Source organism: Podarcis tiliguerta (genome assembly GCF_965153285.1).
Source record: "Podarcis tiliguerta genome assembly, chromosome: 3".
Taxonomy (NCBI): domain Eukaryota; kingdom Metazoa; phylum Chordata; class Lepidosauria; order Squamata; family Lacertidae; genus Podarcis; species Podarcis tiliguerta.
This window is the reverse complement of record NC_139536.1, coordinates 70,142,415-70,162,317: the sequence shown is the minus strand read 5'-3', so window position 1 is coordinate 70,162,317 and position 19,903 is coordinate 70,142,415. Positions and strand designations below refer to the sequence as shown.

General features: G+C 43.5%; 1 protein-coding gene across 3 annotated transcripts in view; it reads left to right on the top strand.

Moving 5' to 3' along the window:
• The window catches only part of NR2E1 (nuclear receptor subfamily 2 group E member 1), a 28,350-nt gene extending 8,816 nt beyond the window's left edge, over positions 1-19,534 (top strand). For 2 of the 3 annotated variants that reach the window (XM_083433578.1, XM_083433577.1), the window contains exons 2-9: positions 2,044-2,189; positions 5,295-5,382; positions 7,414-7,649; positions 10,060-10,206; positions 14,739-14,835; positions 15,238-15,387; positions 16,224-16,329; positions 17,579-19,534. In XM_083433578.1, coding sequence (XP_083289704.1) covers positions 2,044-2,189; positions 5,295-5,382; positions 7,414-7,649; positions 10,060-10,206; positions 14,739-14,835; positions 15,238-15,387; positions 16,224-16,329; positions 17,579-17,741 — 1,133 coding nt within the window. In that variant the 3' untranslated portion in view covers positions 17,742-19,534. The remainder of the gene's footprint in view (positions 1-2,043; positions 2,190-5,294; positions 5,383-7,413; positions 7,650-10,059; positions 10,207-14,738; positions 14,836-15,237; positions 15,388-16,223; positions 16,330-17,578) is intronic. The other variant, XM_083433579.1, reaches the window with a different exon arrangement.
• The last annotated feature ends 369 nt before the right edge of the window (positions 19,535-19,903 follow it).

Genomic DNA, 19,903 nt, shown 5'->3' with positions numbered 1-19,903 from the left:
ATTCCATGTTTTACAATTGCTTCTACAATCCTAATATGTAGGACGGCTTTATTTTATTTTATTTTATTTTATTTACTGGTCACTTTCTTTTTTACCAAAGTAACTCTAAGTTACTTACAATACAAAACAAACAAATACATTAAAGTCCGGTTAAAATGAAACAAAAAAATTCTAAAAGACAATTCTATTTTTAAATAGGTGGATTTAAACATCCCACTCAATCATGGAAGCCATGAAAATGAAAAGCCCCCGGGTGCCTAAAAGCTATGCAATGATGGAGCCAGGCATGCTTCCCTGGGAAGAGATATGTATATACAGGGAGCCATCACTGAAGAGTCCTGCTCTTGTTTTGCCACCCTCCAGACCTACAAAGAAGAGCCTCACATGATGATCACAGGGTCTGGGTCAGTTCATGTGGGGAGAGGTGGTCCTTGAGATTTGGGGCTCCTGAGCTTTATACATCAGAACCAGTGCTTTGAATTGGGATCAGAAACTTAACTGGTAACCAGTGCAGTCGAGCCAGGATTGGTGCAAGGAAATAAACAACTATCTGACTTTTAGAAGACATCTGAAGGCAGCCCTGTTTAGGGAAGTTTTTAATGACTGATGTTTTAATGTATTTTTAATATTTTGTTGGAAGCTGCCCGGAGTGGCTGGGGAAACCCAGCCAGATGGGTGGGGAAGAAATATTATTATTATTATTATTATTATTATTATTATTATTATTATTATTATATCATGCGCTCAGGCTATCTTGCCACAGTGAGCAACCTGGCTGCTGAATTCTGCACCAGCTGTGGTTTCTAAACTGTCTTCAGAGGCAGCTCCATGTATATGCATGGCAATAATCTAACTGAGAAGTTACCAGAGCGTAGTCATCAGAAATCAGAAGTTTGCTGGGCCACCAGCCAAAGCTGATGGAAGGCGCTCTGTGACCCTGAAGCCACTTGAGCCTCAAGTGACAATGATGGAACACAAAGTAACCCCAAGCTACTGCCTGCTCCTTCAGAGGGAGTGTAACCTCACCCCATCCTTCCAGTCTGGGGAACCATTCACAACCAGTGCCTCAGTCTTATCTGGATCCAGTTGATTGGCTCTCATCCAGTCCATTACGATTTAAAAAATGGAAAATAAAAAAATAAAAGCGGGTGCATTTAAACTCACTTTAAATCACAGCACCACCATAACCACTGGGATAAAATGTGTCTGCTGCCCTGATGCTAAGCTCGTTCACTTGCAGAAAAGGGCAGTACTGTATATTTTTAAATGAAATTTAAATCAGTAACCATGCCCATGCACCCTGCAACTCCCTGACTATAAGTTTTAAAAAGAAGAAAGAATACTGATGCCAGTCCTCTTTGATGTGCCCCCTCACCATTCATCTGTCAATCCCTGAGTAGAGAGAGCCAGTGTAGTGAATGGTTAGAGCAAGCTTCCTCAACCTTGGCCCGCCAGATGTTTTGAGACTACAATTCCCATCATCCCTGACCACTGGTCCTGCTAGCTAGGGATCATGGGAGTTGTAGGCCAAAAACATCTGGAGTGCCGAGGTTGAGGAAGCCTGGGTTAGAGTGTCAGCCAAGGTCCAGGGAGACAGCTGGTAGAGCATGTGACTCAAGATCATGGGTTGGAGCACTACACTGGGCAAAAGATTCCTGCATTGCAGGCGGTTGCATTAGATGGCTCTCGTGGTCCCTTCCAACTCAACAATTCTATGAAATCTTCACCCAGCTATAAAGCTAATCTGGGTGACTTCAGGCCAGTCACTGTCCCTGAGTCTAACCCTACCTCGCAGGGCGGTTGTGAGGATGAAACGGGGAGGAGGAGAACCACGTAAGCCGCCTTGAGCTCTTTGGATGTTAGGTGGGGTATAAATGTCCTCCTCCTCATCCTTGTCATCATCAGAGGCCTTGCCTGGACTTCGGCCTGAGGTCGAGCTGCGTCACTGGCTGCCGTTATCCTGGCTGTGATGCCCATCACGGACTTAACCATGCCAGAGGGCTGACCTTCTTTTCTCTCTCTTTCTCTCGCCTTCCCCCACAGGCCGGATTTTAGACATCCCGTGCAAAGTGTGTGGGGACCGCAGCTCCGGCAAGCACTACGGCGTCTATGCGTGCGACGGCTGCTCCGGGTTTTTCAAGCGAAGCATCCGAAGGAACCGCACTTACGTCTGCAAATCTGGGAACCAGGTATTCACCCCCAGCCTCCTTCCGCCCACTTGCTCTCCGTTCGGGGCCAAAGCCATTCCTCGCTTTTCTGGGCGGGCCCAACCAGGGGAGGAGCTCGCGATCTCCATCCCCCGTCCAGTGGGGCGGGAGGTCGAGGGGGCGGAGTGAAGCCGGCTTCGGAGGCCGAGGAGTCTGGAGTGGCTGGAAGAGGAACAGCGAAGGCACCATCACGTGGAGGAGACTTAAGCAGAAGGGGGTCGGGAGGTTGGCTGCGGAAAGAAGGAGCTTTTTGTAAGCCGCCTGGAGTTCCTGTCAGGGGAAAAGGCGGCGTCCAAATATTAGACCACTTCAGAATCCAGGCACAGGTCGGAACGCTCCCCAATAGAAAAAGAAAAGAACTCCCTGCAAATAGAAATCTAGTATAGCAGGCTGGACTGGAACATTTCTCCTCCTTTTCTACTTGCAGGAAATTTTGTTTTTCCCCCCAGAGGGGCTTTTCAAAGCAGCCTGCAGGATATTTGACCAACTTTAGGACCCTGTTTCCACCATCTAGTTCTGCTGCAACTGTAGACCGGGCCAGAGAACTTTGCTCTCCCGGAACATTGCATTGGGTGTTTTCCATCGCTGCTGCCGAGTCCCTTGTTCCTGGGTGTGCTTGGAAGATTCCTGGTAAACCATGGGATTTCCAACCACCAGGTTTAGGGTGGGGCTGCCAAGCTCAGTTGGAACCAAATTTAATTAAAACTCGCTTTGCAAGAAACCAAACAGGATTTTTGGAGCATTTAAATGGCATAGTTGCAACTTTGGTGGGGGTTTTTTTTGGTGTGGGGGGTGTTTTAAAAAGAAAATCTCAAAAACATCCATATTTTGATCTCTCTTTCTCTCTCCACCCCCGCCTTTCCCCCCTCCACAAAAGTTAAACAGCCCTCGAACAAAGGAGAAGGATTCTTACAAAATGAATGGAAGGATTAGAAGGGAGCTCGGGGGCTCGAGAACAATCCAAAACTCATTGTAAAACAAGCTACTTTAAATACTGAGCATTTCTTCGTTGCCTCCACTCACAGGCCAGTGATCATTTCAGCCTCTAACAGCCACACTCACATGCCCATTATTCCCTGAGAAAATGGAGCAGAACCAGTGATTGATTGCAAAGTAACCGATTACTGCTGCTGGACAGCAGCATGTGTACCGGGAAAGGAGCCCTGCTGGAAACCAAAGGGGACTTGCTTCTGAGTAGACCTGCATGGGAGCCGGGTGCAGATCTTTTGCAAAACAACTCTTTTCCTCTGCATGCTTTGGCCACGGGGTGCGGGGAGAAGCCCTCAGAACAGAGTCCGATTTGCTTCCGAGTAGAAAGGTGCCTAAGATTGGGCTGCAAGCCACCACCCTCTCGGCGCAAAGCTAAAGCAATGCTGGCAATTCACTCCGGCTCGCACGCTGGCAGGCGGCTCTCCCCTGCCTTTAACCGAGGTGTGGCAAATGGAGGTTTAAATGGGTGCAGCTCGCTTCCAATTGTGGCGCAGCGGTTGCATGTATACATGAACTCCGGCCAAAATCCATCGGATCTTGCTTGGCCAGAGGATTGGAGGGAGTGTAGCTCAGCGGCAGAGCGTCTGCCTCGCCCATAGAAAATCCCAGGCGCAATCCCTGGTGTCTTCAGGAAGGTTCTGCCTGAAACAGGAAAGCAGCTGCCAGGCACTCTGGACAAAGCTAGAGGAACCTGTGGTCTGGCACAGTCTAATGCAACTGCCTCTGTTCCTATGGCTGTTCTCTTGGGTTGCAATAGGAGGAAGCCTTGTTTTGAGCCAAGTAATGCAGGGATTCCAGTATAGCAGGGGTGCGGAAGCTCAGCTGGGGCGCTCCAGATGTTGTTCAGCCTCAGCCAGTATAGCCATTACTCGGGGTGGTGGGCATTATGGTCCAAGAACATCTGGATGGCCATAGGTTCCCCATCCTTGAAACAGAGTGCAGTAGGGGAAGTGATGCTTCGGAGGGCATTTAATAAAGGAAAACAGTTTCTTTTGGTGATCGTTAAGGAGAACATCATCGTCTCCAGCTGCCTTGCTCAAATAAGCTGAGGGGTGCACGAAAGTGGGTTCAGCTTTGATGGCTTGGATTAATGTTCCCAGGCTAATACATCTGATATTACAGTGAAATAATACAGAGGGCAGCTTAGCCTTTCTGGTCCTTTGCTCGATTTTGAAAGGGAATGGGGGAACTGAGAAATCAAAGGGCACAATCTAGCGAAAGTGAAGCGCCATTGATTTCAATGGGGGAGTAAAGCGCATGTCTACTGAGAAGTAAGTCCCACTGAGTACCCTTGGTCTTGATTGCAGCTTCCATCTATCCACTTAAAGGTGACTTAGCGGCACTTAGCTTTGGTTGGATCCTGCCCCAAGTTCATACCAGCTCCCTCCGAGCCTGAACCCTCAGATTTCAAACACCCACCCACAGCTCAGCAGGTGATGTATTCTGCACACCAAATCCTAATCATAGTGTCCACGCAATCCTATGGGACTGCACCCTCAGTCTGTAAAGTCTATTTAGTAGTCAGGTTCAGTTGAGGTCTGGGCGCCCAGGGCTCAACTAAAACCAAATCTCTAGGGAAATTTCTCGAAAGAAAGATGTCCAGGATTTTTATTTTGTTTTTCTGGCAGCCACGTTGTTTGACACAGAAGTCCTGCTCTTTACCTTAGGCGGTTAGGTGGAAATCAGTGGGACCATTTATTTATGACTCTGCGGGAAAAGCAAGGGGCAATAGACCGAGGAATACGCGAGAGGAAGAAGATACTTTCTAGGGCGGCAGGTGGGAAGCTGGAGGATCGTGATCAATCAAAGGCTCCAAGTGCCAGGGAGCTGTCCCGGGTGCTGAAGTCCATATAGAGATTTTAGAACGCCCCTTTAATGCTTATTCTTCCCCAGGGAATTTTCATAGAGCCCTGGGAGGGCATCATTCTTCTTTTTCTGGCAATCATCCAGCACAGGTTCTAAAAGAAGTGAGAGTGGCAGAAGGGAGAAAAGGTCTACACATCTTAGTAGGATCCCCAGACACCTTCCTGTTTCAGAATTTCCTTATGGAGACCCACGTTTTGTCCCCCTTTTCAGAAATATGTCTCTGTTTTTTAGGGAGGCTGCCCAGTGGACAAGACGCATAGGAATCAATGCAGGGCATGTCGGCTGAAGAAATGCTTGGAAGTCAACATGAACAAAGACGGTACTTGTTCATCTTTCCTCCTCTTCCTCCTCCACCACCACCCCTAAAAAAACCAAAACAAAACAAAACCAGAGAGAAATGGACAGCAAACATATCAAGGGCTTGTGAAAACTATTGTCCAGAGAATGGATCTGTTCTTAGGGTTCCTATCAATATTGACAGTCTCCCAAAATTCTCTTCCTGTGACCCCTTCTAAGTAACTTTCTTTTCAATTTACAAAGCTAAACCTCTTAATCTGCCTATATTTTTGGCTTGCAAGTAACTGTCCACAATCAGACCCTTTTGAAATACAACTACTGACGAGGAAAATGATTTCTATCCTAAATAACACTTTAAAGGCTGCAATCCTATGCAATCTTGCCTGGGAGTGAGAATCACTGAACTCAGTGAGACTTATTTCCAAGCAGACATGCATGGAAAGACTGCATACAAATAAAAAATGAATAGCTCCCAGGTATGTCAGTAGGACCAAATATCAGGAAATGGACCCAAGAACCTCAAACAAAAGCTATTAAATATCTACACTGACAGCGTCCCAGAATTCTGAACAGTCATCCTTCTAGCAGGGCACAATTTCAACTTATCCTGGCTGCCAAAGCAAATCCAGCCGCCCCATCAAGCAAGTGATTGCTACTCACAGGATATGCATATGCAAGTGCAGGTTTCCACTGGTGCTTCTACCTGCAGTCCAAAGATCTGCCTTTCCCATGCACATATTGGTTATAGATGCTGCTGCACATAGGAGAGCCAACATCTTAATCAGTGATGGGGAGCCTTTGGATCTCCAGATGTTATTGGACTAGAAATCCTATCAGCCCTGACAGCTGGCCATTCTACTGGGAACTGAAGCCCAAAGATATTTGGAAGGTCCCAGGTTTCCCATCCCTGATGAGAGTGAGTGGGTGTAGGTTGGCATGGACAATATGCACCTGTGCATCTAGAGGAGCATCATCTAACTGATATTACATTATTGCTGCATTAGTGTTGATCAGGTTTGGGTTACCTTTGGCCTTCTAGATGTTGCTGAATTACAGCTCCCATCATCCCTGGCCGTTGGCCATGCTTCCTGGGACTGATGGAAGCTGCAGTTCAGCAAGCTGTGGACAACCAAATATTCCCCACTGCTGGTAGATGAAAGTACATATCTTCATTTCCATGAAGTTGTCCTGGTAATCAAACACTTCTTTTCTCCATGCTCTAAAATGGGGCTAGGATGCTTTACTTTTCCCTGTGTCGGGCAATTAATTTGAATTAGAGCTACAAAAATAAGAGATTCTCTGTTGCTCATATCAAAGTGACAATAATCAATATATATTTGAATACTGACTACCCAAAAAGGAAAGCTGTCCATTTTCTTTGGTGATATTCCTGTTGTGGTTCTGATTGTCTATATTGGAATTATGTTCATTTACCTTCGAATACTAGTGAGGCTGCTTAATTTGTCAGTTATTCAGTTTTGTAAGCAGCAAATGTTTGTCTCTTTATGCTTTTTATGTTTCATGTGGTCACTGAATATTTGTATTCTCCCTTAGTCATAATTTAAAATAGTTCCATATCACTGGGGATTTGACGCTGAATATTTGATCAGTTAGTTCACATTACTAGATGAAATTCAGCTCCTACCCTAAAACAAACTCTTTATTCCTTCCCCCCTCATTCCACATCTTTAATTCTGTAAAGATCCCTTGTCTAACACATTATTTCTTTCCCTCAACATAGAATTGCTGTATGAGTTTCCTTCCTGGCCAAATTAACGTTTCACTTTCCTCACAGAGGTTATACCATGTATTCAATTGCTCTTCTCTCTCAAGAATTAGAACATATATGAACATGTCATGACATCACAGCAAGTCAACAAATAGTGAAGCGGTGCTTGAATATAGCAAACCACCACCAGAGTTTAGCGTCTTTATATATGATTAGAGATGTATCGCACAGCAAGTTAATCCCATTAGAAGTTTTCAGTGGGCTTCAAAAAGAATTTTTTTTTCAAATTCCAAGTAGCATGCTAATGCAGGTTTTTATTCCCAGCTGTTCAACATGAAAGGGGACCAAGAACTTCCACAATAAGGAAACAAGTCGCTCTGTATTTCAGAGGACACAAGGAGGATAATGGAGCCACGCCACATTTCCCCTCTGCAGCCCTACCTGCCCCAGCTTTCTTCACTGCTGTTACTCAGCTGGAACCTCACAATCTAGAACTGGCTGCAGTTTCTACAACATCTGAAAGGCAGACCTTGGTGGGTCTGGCTCAACCAACTCCAAAGGTCAGCTCCTCCTCCTTCTTGATTCAGGGGAAATGCATCATTATCCTGAGAGGCTTTAGAAAAAGAAACCAGACCTTGTGATATTGGTATGGAATGAGGCCTCCTCAATCTGATTCCTCTTCATTTGGCTTGTGCAGCAATTACTTCCTGGTAAATTAATGATGCTATATTTGTGAAAGCAAGACTTTTGCACAATGCATTGGAGTAAAAATGAAGGAAGTCTCAGTGGTGTTTACTTCCTCAGAAGCCTCTTCAGGATTGCGGCCTAAATCAATAGTAAATTATTTACCGTATGTCTTAAAATATTATGCATATTGCAAAGTTACATGATTGACATGTCTGGTGTACCATGCGGGAGTAAATTGGTCAAGCCATATGAACCATACTGCATATTGGTTCCTTTTCAAAACTAGCAGTTAGCCTGGTAGGTGTTCCAAATTGCCAGATAATTCCAAAGTCATCAGAATGCCTTTAGGATGGAGCACACATGGGTGGCCTTCATTCTTTCTACTTATTCATTGACTGTATTTAATTAAAGTGTTTATACGCCATCCTCTCACAAAAGATCAGGGTGGTGTACAGCAATGTAAAAACCTTTAAAAGCCATATGAACCCATCATTAAAATTGTTAAGCCATACGATTGTCATGCTCAATTTCCACCCATTAATGTATGGCGGAATAGTTTCACATGATGGCACTGCTGCAAACTTGTTGCTAGGGGCTCCAGCCCAGGAATAGGGCGTGGAATTCAAGGTATCACTATTACAAACGTTCCAACTGTGCAAGAATATCAGCTTGCAAGAGAGAATCCCACCACTACCCCCCTGTGTGTATTCTGGGGGTTTTCCTGACCCTGCGGGAACCAATTTCCTGGGGCCCCTGGAGGAGGAGAGGGGGGAAAGTTCCATCCTCTTGCCAAGTTAAATCAACATCCCTCACAAACTGAGTCAGGACTGAGAACCAAGATAGATGAGATGCCAATTAGGGGTGTTTTTTTGGGGGGGGGACATAAAAGGGGGGACAATCTGTAATGGGACCAAGGACAGTGCAGGGGCTAGGGGGGCTCTTGCTGTGGTCCCAATCTGAATCAGCCCCCAACACTATTGGCTGGGATTTTAAAAAATGATTTGCTGCCTGCCATGTGAGCATTTCAAGGTGCTACATATCACAAAACATTTCAAGATGCTGTATATCATAACATATACAATTACATTTAGAATCAAGTTCAATCAAGCTGTCAGTGGAATGCTTAAAATTCATCAGATAGCAAAGGCCGTGGTGAACAAAAACGTTTTACCTTGCAGTAAAAATGTTTCAGTCAGTGAGTGCCTTATTTCTGAGGGAGACATTTATTCTCTTGCATTTATATTCCACCTCTCTTCTTGTCATGGAATGCAAGCGGTTGTCAAGTGCTCACCAATCCAGACACCCATGAGACCCAGATCTGCTCAGCTTCACCAAGATGGTGGCCCCATGTGCCTTCATGGGAAGCATTATAAGACATCTGGCAAACCTGAATTACCTTGCTTTGAGAAACGGAGTTTTACAAATATGCCAGGATGTCCCAGTTTTATTCTGACCAGTTTTAAACTGTTACAGTATTGGCAGTGGAATCCAAATATTGGAAGCACTCACATAATACTTATTGCTGGAGTGATGGTTACAGACATTTCCCTCAAACACCGTAATGTTTCCCCCCTGTAATCCATAACTGCCCATTTTGGCCCAAATTCATCTCTGAGGTCTGGACTACATATGCAGCAGAATAAGAGAAGGGGTGCATTTTTGAATGCTTCACCACATAAGAAAAATAAATCCCCTTGCAAGAGGAAAATGAGCACACCAGGGACAGAAAATCCAGCATGGTCCTTCCTCTGACTGTGCTAGTTTTTTACTTACAGGGAGAATGTTATGTCAGGAAGCATTTTAAAACACCCTTCACCTATAGTCTGGAATGGTAAAGTATATTCTACTAAAACTTCATTCTGTTGCACGTGTAGATTTAGTCTGAGCATCAACCTTCCTAAATACAGGATGCACCTACTATGCATGAAGTGTGAAAGGCAGGGTGTGGTGCCATTTAAGCACCTATTCAGTTCTTCAGTTTGACTTTTAATTGTGTATTGCCTTGATACTTGTCCAAACCAAACAAAATATTTACCGCTCACCCTACCAAAATTGAGTATCTATGTAAATCAGCTTGGGGGGGGGGCATATCTTAAGGTAGTTGGTTAAGCCAGTGGTTCCTAAAATCTCCCCCTACCATTTTTCTTCTTTCTTTTGTTTTGCTGATACCCTCCTCTGTAAGACCCAGATTCAATAATCAAATTAAATAAGCAGCTCTTTGTCAAACATAAGCTCCTGCCTATTACCTGCTGAAATATTTTTCGTGCAACCTTTTAATTTTAGTACCCACACGAAGTCAGCGGCACTCCCATGTATCTCTACGAAGTGGCTACTGAATCTGTTTGTGAGTCTGCGGCAAGGCTTCTCTTCATGAGCATCAAATGGGCTAAAAGTGTCCCTGCTTTTTCTACTCTATCATTACAAGATCAGGTAAGATTTATATAGAATTGGGGAGCGGAGGGAGGAAATGACAACATTTCTCTTAAGCTGATTGCTCAGTATTGATTTAGGCCATGTGATTATCAGTGCTGTTGTTAGCCAAGTGATGGATTAAAACATATACTTCATCCAGTATAGTTTAAAAGGTCCCTTTTCAGTTGCCTTCTGGTCTTGGCTTACTTAATTATATAAGATGAGCCTGCTGGATCAGGCCAGCAGCCCATCTAGTCCACCATCCTGTTCTCACAGGGGCCAACTGGATGCCTGTGAGACACCAGCAAGCAGAACCTAAGCAGAATAGCACCATCCGCTGCTACTGCGGTCCATTCAGAAGCATAATGCCTCTGACAGTGGAGGCCGAGCAAAACCATTGTGGTTAGTAGCTTCACCTTCATGAATTGCTTGAGTCCCCTGCAGCTGATTGCAGAGCAAAACCCCTTCTGCAGAGCACCTGCTCTTTCTTTGTAGCACACCATGTACTGCAGTGAGTTGCTTGGTTGGAGTTTGTGGTTAATATTCCTGGCTTTTAGTAGGGAATTAGACTGGGTTTATTTGTAAAGGGTTGGCGGGTACAACATTCAGAACAATGGGGGGAGGTGGAATAGTCAAAGTCACAGCATAATTGAAAACAAAGGCAATCATTATCACGAAAGGTTCCCTGCCGATGCCACTTGCCTATTCTCTGCAGTTTTACGTGGGGGGCAAGTCTTGGCAAGCCTCCATGGAAGGTGAAAGAGATCCACAATGGTGGGGACCATCAAAGAGAAAGCCTCGCTTAGGGTTGCCAGATGTCTGGAACTTCCTAGACATATACAGAATCAGCAGCAGTGTCCGGGCAAAAATCGGTAAAATGTCCAGGAAAATCTGGATGTACAGCAGCCCATGTTGGCAGCTCAAAAATGGCATTTTATTTTATTTTTTGCAGTTTTGCCAAACTATAAAAAAGGTCAACAACTTTTCTGTCCAGATATTCACTGAAATATGGCAACCCTAGTCTTGCTTCATTTCTTAGTTCAGGGGTGTTCAGGCAGACGTGTTGCTTTTTAAAATCTTCAACAAGGCCATAAGAGTTAACCAAACTGATTGTTTGGGTAATGCTTGCAGTTTATTGATGTTAGCACGTTCCACCGCTAACTCAAAACCAACTTGGTTGGCAGAAACTCCCACATGATCCCTTGCAGGAAGGTGTGGGGCCTCCAGAGAGCCAGCATGGTGTAGTGGTTAAGAGTGGTGGACTCATAATCTGGTGAACCAGCTCCTCCACATGCAGCTGCTGGGAGACCTTGGGCCAGTCACACTTCTCTGAAGTCTCTCAGCCCCACTCACCTCACAGAGTGTTTGTTGTGGGGGAGGAAGAGAAAGGAGAATGTTAGCCGCTTTGAGACTCCTTCGGGTAGTGATAAAGCGGGATATCAAATCCAAACTCCTCCTCCTCTTCTTCTTCAGCAGACTGCCAACTCAATGGGGATTGCATGAAGGTGTCATTTAAAAAAAAAATTTTTTTTTAGATGATTCCTCCAGGTGGGGATATGCAGGACTGCTGAGATTTGATTACTAAAGGTGGCTCCAAAAAGAGCATCTGGAAATGCAGAAACCATGTTAGCAACATATATGCCTCCACATGGAGCTAACATTTAATACAACTGGCTTTTCCGTGTGATCTGTTGGAGCAAGAGTTCAGTGGTGCCCTGTGCACTCAAGGCAGACTATATGTGTTGGAGCCCCTAAGCATCTGAACTGTGGTGGTGTTACACTTGTGCACTGTTGAAATCAGTGGGACTCTAGTTAGTCATGTGCCTCCCTTCTCCCACTGATGTCAACAGAACTTAGGCTTGCATCAGGGCTTCAGCTACATTGATTCAGATTGGTATAGGAGTGGACTATGTTCCTTGAAGCCAGTGGTTCCCAATTGGTGGTCCAAGGACCCAAGGGGGACCATGTAACCCACCCAAGGGGGTCCATGGCACCATTCACATAACAAAAACTACCAGAGATTTCAAAAGTAGGGGATCTATGGCTTGGCTTTTGAAAAACAGGGGGTCCACAGTACTTAGCTAATTTATATGTTTTTGATAGCCACATTCCCCCTCCCCCACCCCCCAAAAACCTGACTTGTTTTAAACTATGTCAACTTAAACTGGATGTGAGCAATAAGAGCATTAGCAATCCTAACCATGCCTACTCCCGTTGAATTAAAATGGTGCTTACCTTAAAGCAAGCAATCATCTCTCTGCTTCTTCCTGCCTTATGGAAAAGACTACGTATTCCCCTAATTAAATTAGTTGCAACACCCCATCCTCCACATTCTTCCTTCCAGTGCAAATGCTGTTTCTGTTGCTTTACCACAGAACTTTATCCAAAGAACATACTAATTGAGGAATGGAGACCTAGAAAAGTAAAGGGGGAAGAAACTTTCTCAGAAATGAGAGTCCCATCAATATACAAGGAATGGCTTAGTGCAGATTAAAGTGATCACTGAACAGATCTCTGTAAAATAGGCCTATTATCCATGTCAGGAATCAGATTATCCTGTCATTTTAAATGAACTGGCTGCATATCTAACATTCAAAATTAAAGGCAAGTTGCATGAATTGTTACATGAAATTAATCCCTCTTTCAAAGCCCAAGGATTTCATTAACTGCACCATTATCCTCTCTGGGCTTTATAGACCAGACTGTGAGTTGCAAAGTTTCGGCTTACCCAAAATTCTGAATTGTGGATTTTTGTTTAGACATTTTTCTTCTGCTGTCCTCCCACTTACATCAAATGCAAGTCATAGTTCCAATAATCACAGTCAGTAATGAAGGAGACAGAAAACAAAGAAGCTGTTCCTTATACTTAAATTATTCTGTTGTTTATAACTTAGTCATTTGCACCTTAACTTGGGAACAGCAAAGACTTTACTTGCCTACTGCACACCTCCTATTATCGTAGATGCTGCACTCAGCTATGGGGGAAGAAGATGTTGTGGCATCTTCAGTGCCAAAGTAAGATTCAGCTGCCTGTCCAATTGGATTCTGTATGTGGAACAAGAATGCAGTGTCTGTCTTCTCCTTTGCCCCAGACGGCAAAATATTTTGGGCCAGCAGAGTGACTGGTCCTCAAAACAATGGAGATCGACTTTGTCAATATGGGAAGGTTGTCAAATGTTGAGTCCCAAGGGGCTATCAGGAATCTCCAAGTCGGATAGGAAGGTCATCATTAGATAATCTTGCCTCCCCAAGGCTGGGAAACTTGTGAGTTTTGGCCTTCTCCTGACCAGTGGAGAATGGGGTGGGGCTTCATACGCAGCCAAGCAGCTTTGTAGCAGGTTAGCCAACATTACCACCACCTGGTGGCTGAATACCATCATTATCCATAGAAGTGGTGGTCAGCGAAACCATAGTAGGGTTGCCATATTTCAGAAAGTGAAAATGTGGACACAAAAGTAAAGTAACTAGATTTTTTTCAATGAATCTGGGGACACTTTTCAACTTCCTACTAAATAGATGTATTTGGTCAGGGGACTGATTTCTAAATCTGGGGACTGTCCCCGGGAAACGGGGACATCTGGTAACCTTACACAAAAGATGTTGTGTGCCGGCATGGGCTGCCATACGTCTGGATTTTCCTGGAAATTTCAGCGATTTCCCGACCGGATGCTGCTTAAGGGGGATGAATACCAGCTATGTCCAGGAAATTCCAAGACAGCCCTATTATACAACAGGGAGAACAGCACCAAGGGATGCAGGAGGCCCAATTAATTACAATGTCTTCTGGTCCCTTTTGTCCAATATTTGACAAGCTTTGTGTGGAGCTATACTGACACAAGACTTGCGTAACACCAGCACTACCTGTGCAGTCCATGCAACTGATTTAGCCCAATGGGCCAGGCCTGTCCCGGAGAGAGGAGAAGGTACCTGGAACCACATGCGGCTACCTAAACAAACCCAAGGAGAAATGATTATCTGCAAGTGCTATACAAATTATAATAAAACTTGTATGCTAGTCATTTGCTTCCCTAACCAGATCAATTTATTACATTACATTGCAACTTCTTTGGGACAAATGATGATAAGGTTGCAAAAACAAAGAGGATGCTTGGTTGTGGAAGTCAAATTCAGTCTGGAAAATAGGTCCCCCCCCCCCCCCGCCGCCAATATTTTCAGTGGTGGGAGAAGGAAAATAGCCTGGATGGGCAATGTTCATTTTATATAAAGAGTAGTGCTTTTGTGCAACTTTCACATGTGGAGTGCAAGAAGAGCTTCATGTGTTTTTGGTTTTATGCAGTACCTTACAGCTGAAGCCATGCCTGTCAAGCAGCACCCCAGCATTAAATAGGTGGTGTTTTATAATATCCATGGATGCTCTTAATCAAGATGAGAAAGCGAGAACTAAAATGTGCCCGGCAGGAGGGGGGATGGGAGAAAACAGCGCAGGCATTTTAAAGCCATTTCTAAAACAACAGAAATTTACATAGTGAAATTGTTTATCAATCTATAAATTATACACCATGTTATATCGTACCTCTATTGTATGACAGCTGATGCTTTTGGAAGATGCTTGGAGGGAACTGTTTGTTCTAGGAATAGCACAATGGGCCATTCCAGTTGATGCTAACACTCTACTGGCTGTATCTGGTAAGAATTGCACAATTTAATGACTTTGTTATAGAAATTACCATAAAAATACATTACTGAAAAAAAGGACAACATGTAAAGAATAACAAATCCCTTCCGAACAATAGAGTATACCTGTCATTTATAAATCTATATTTAAATGCAAATAATGTTGTTTTGTTGCATTCACGACTGCTTGCATTGTCATTTAAATGCAAATTACTGTGTTTGTTATCATCCAACAGAAGATTTCATACTAACTTTCCTACATTATAGTTAGTGTTGTGTTGAAGCGGATCTCAATGTAACAATGGAATAGCTATTGATACATGTGATTTTTATTTTTATTTTTTGCAGAAATCAATCCATAAAATACATTCAGATGACCTATTAGTGTATTTATTTCACATGTTTGTGTTCCAGGAATGAATGGAGACAACACAGATTCTCAAAAGCTGAATAAGATTATCTCAGAAATACAGGCTTTACAAGAGGTTGTGGCTAGATTTAGACAGCTTCGGTTAGATGCTACAGAATTTGCCTGTCTCAAATGCATCGTCACTTTTAAAGCTGGTAAGGGAATATAAAAATAGCCTTTGGGGCATCTATCAGTAGGTTGTGCAGTGGCCAAGTATCCTACCTCCAATAGCAGATTACAATGAACATCATAGATTAATGCTGTGGGCTGAAGGGCAGAGCCACTTCTCAACTGGGACACCCAGAAACTTCCAATATAAAATGAGTACCAATCCTTGTTCCTTGAGATGGGCTCTTTTAAAATTCCTTGGAATACAGGGGGCTTTTTCAGGAAAGCAATTGTGTTCTCAGTTGCTGAAGAATTTAGCATATTGGTATCTTGATGAGTCTGAGCAATTGTGTATTGCAGAGACTACTGGGGGCAGACCTATAAACCCCTCAATTGCTTGAGTCCTTCATACTTAAGAGTCATGCCTCCCTTTTTATCCTATTGTGAACTTTATGATTGACCAAGACTGGCCATCTAAATGCTGCCTTCCACACACTATATTTGGATTCCAGTATATTCTCAGCCCTTTAATGTTCACCAAGGCCCAAGCCTGAGTATCTTGTCAAAGGAAGTCCGCAAGGTTTTTATTTGGTTGGCCATTGGAGGTTGAAATGAAAACAAGTAACAGTGTTGGTCTCATCTGTTTAATGCTGCTAATTGAAAATGTGCTTTACACTTATTTGCGGGAGCTTTCAGGGTGGGACACATGTTGACAAACTGAAATTGTAGAATGCCATAAGCAGTGAAATGGAATCACCAAGATGTGCCTTCATGCTTGTAGGTGGTGCTATGGAGTTAAGTGGTGAAGTGTAACATTAGTTGGCATTGAGTTAATATTGACTGTTCTGATTAATAAGTGAAGAGTGGTCAATCTGCTTTTCAGTACCTACGCATAGCGGTTCTGAACTCAGAAGTTTTAGAAATGCTGCGGCCATTGCAGCTCTTCAAGATGAAGCTCAGCTCACCCTGAACAGCTACATTCATACTAGGTGAGGACACTAGATTTGAATACATTTTTTTCCCCAAGCTCTTACTTTGCTGTACCTGCAGTAAGTTTATTCATCCCAGGCAAATAACTCAGATGAAAGGGGGAAGAGAAATAAAGGGCGTAATGTTTAATACCTGATGAGAAGCAAAACGAATTTAAAACAACAACAGCACAGAAAGCTTCTCTCTCTTCACAATCAGATTACAGTCGTACCTTGGATCCCGAACTTCTTGCAAGTCAAACGTTTTGGCTACCAAATGCCACAAACCCGGAAGTGACTGTTCCGGTCTGTGAACTATTTTTGGAAGCCGAATGTCCAATGGGGCTTCTGCGGCTTCTGATTGGCTGCAAGAGCTTCCTGGAGCCAATCCAAAGCCACGCTTTGGTTTCCGAAGTCGAACAGACTTCCAGAACGGATTCCGTTCGACTTGCAAGGTACAACTGTATTAGCATTTTTAAGACACTTTGCTTCTGTGAAGTGGCTTTTAATCTGTTGTGTAAATGAGAGCTGGCTTTAGCCTGGAATTTCAATTTTGTTGAGTTTTGGAATGCTTTCGTGGGTGAAAATTTATATTTTTAGAATTTTGACTGATTTTTTTGTGATGGGGGGGGGAGCATGTTACATCATCAAAGTGTAGAATCAAGCTACAGTTCTGAAAGTAACCAATCCCACTGATTTCAAATGGGAGGACCTCATGGCTGCGCAGATATCTGAGCCAGTCCAGCATTCACTTTATCCACTATACTGGCAGTGGGCAGCAGATAAATTGAAATCTACAGGAAGATCTCTGGGATTTGTAGTAGGTTGGCATGGGTTTCCAATTCCTGATTTTCTGATATCAATAGCAAAAAGCCCTCCCTCTCATTAGGCTGCTGAAACAAAGATGGGGGACAGAATCCTGGAATGGCATTGTGGGCAGAAAAGACTGGGGAGCAGTTCTGGTACTGCAAATTTCTGGGCTGATCGTGTGTTCAGAAGTGCCCATAACTTGTAATTCTAATGTGTATCTATCCCATGAGTTACTATTGTGTACATTAGTCTGATTGATTTCTAGTAAAAAAAAAAAAAAGTAGATTCTACAAGCCTGAAGTCTGTCCACCTTTGCACTTTTTACCACATTCAGATTTCTTAAAGTATACTATTTTGTTGGCATTTTGATTGTTGGCTTTCATAAAGGCAATCGACAGCATAATAAATATTATGAGTGTTATTTATATCCATAGCAATAACTCTCATGCTTGCCTTCCAGGTACCCTACACAGCCCTGTCGCTTCGGGAAACTCTTGTTGCTTTTGCCAGCTTTACGTTCGATTAGTCCCTCCACAATAGAAGAAGTATTTTTCAAAAAAACCATTGGGAATGTGCCAATCACAAGACTGCTTTCAGATATGTACAAATCCAGTGACATCTAGACTGACCTGGGGGGGAGCAAATGAGAATGATCAGGGTCACCATTTCTGAAGAACTTCTTGATCAATGGAGAGCAAGCCTCAGCTAACAAACTCTACAAGAAGCTGGAGCCTGGAAACGTTTTAACCTAGTGACAAAATACACCCAATAGATATGGTTTTGCAGCCTTGAACAGAGCAACTTTAAGTCCTTGGGGATGTGGGTGGGGAAATACTGTGCTCCACGGAAAAACCTGCTGTAGAATGAACTTGGCTGCTGCTTCTCCCAGCGGAGCCAATTCAGTTGTCATTCATAGTTAACAAAGGCTGTGCTAGTCTGCCATTTAGTTGGCAGATGTGACAAGGTAAAGAAGAAGGTCCTTTAGGGTTGTTGTTTCTTCATACTTTGAAAAATGGGGTAACCAAACATTGTTCTGTCGTCATGTGTCATGAGGTGGCCTTCAAAAATGGTTTTTGTTTTTTTAAAAGTAGCTTGTTTAAGTGAATGCTTTTTATATGAGAGGCAACACTGAATACCAGGTTATAGAAACATTTGCTTCATCTGTAACGTAATAATAAAAGTGGCCTTCATCATGGATTTTTAAGAAGTACGCCAGCAAATACCTTTTGAATTCAATAGGCTATGCCTCCTTGTTAAAAAAAAACCACGAAGGGGTGGACTTCACGTCTAAGTCTGGCCAACATTTCAGTTCGGATTACCATCTCAGACAAAAGAGCTTTAAATAAAAAGTTGTTTTTCTTTTCTTTTTAAAAAATGCATGTTAAGCGAAGACTAAACAGCAAAACCAAATAAAAGAAAAAGGAGAGGATTGATACAGCAAACTAATAGCTGTCCCACTGGCATAGTGCTGAAACCAAAGGCAACGGTGGTCAAACTCTTTGTCAATGAGATGTGCAAAAAAGGTACCTGACTTATAATAAAAACAGTTTTGAACCGTCTTACAATGAAAGAAAAGGATGGTTGATCAATACAAACCTAATACACTAGCGGCTTTTTAGAAAAGTCCAGGTTCTAATAAAAAGCCTCTCTCTCTCTCACCACTCCTCACAAAACACACATATTATGAGCTGCTTAATTTGATGAGAATACACTTATGGAAATGTAGGGGGGAATTAAAAGATAACTGCTGTACTTTTCAAGTTTTTATTTGTTTTAGGAACTAGCACTGAGAAAGGAGAACCAGCACTTGAAGTATCATAGAATGAGTAAAACTTCTCTTGTACAAAAATGGATTAACTGATTTGTGAAGTTAAGGTTGTACTCATTGTATTTACAAAGAATAAAAAATATATTAAGTTTAAAATGGTATGGCCTTTGATTAAACATTACTCCCCACTGATGGTGCAATTTCCAAGAAACAGGTAAAAAATTATAATGGGGTCAGTATACTGCTATGTTTTATTTAAAAGTGAACAGGTGTGGAGTACTTTGGCTCTCTGATGTTGCTGAACCACAGATCCCATCAAGTCCTCATTAGCAACTGCCAGGGATGATGGGAGCTGCAATTCAGCAACATCTAGAGGGCCAAAGGTTACCTGCAGTTGCAGTAGCCCTGTTGAGCAATTGCTTGCACGAAGGGGCAACACAAGTCCCAAGGAGCTCTGCCTTTAGTCCTATCCCCCAGTCACACAGCTCCATCCCACATGCTCATGGCAACTGTGCGCAGCCTGCTACAGAAGAGTAGGCTCCCAGTACAATTTAGGACCTTAACACACAAGGTTGTAGATAGTACAGGAGGCTTACAGCAGCACCTCAGTGCTTAATGTTGCGTCTCCATGCTAAGTGTGCCTGAACACAAATACAGTGGTGCCTCGCAAGACGAAAAGAATCCGTTCCGCGAGTCTCTTCGTCTTGCGGTTTTTTCGTCTTGCGAAGCAAGCCCATTAGCGGATTAGCGCTATTAGCGGCTATTAGCTGCTATTAAAGGGTTAAGGGATTAGCTGCTAAAAGGCTATTAGCGGCTTAGATCAGCTGATAAGCGGCTTAGGGGCTTGGGAAAAGGGGGGGGAGGGGGAAAAAACCCCAGGAATCGCAAGACATTTTCGTCTTGCGAAGCAAGCCCATAGCAAATTCGTTTTGCGAAGCACCTCCAAAACGGAAAACCCTTTCGTCTAGCGGGTTTTCCGTCTTGCGAGGCATTCGTCTTGCGGGGCACCACTGTATC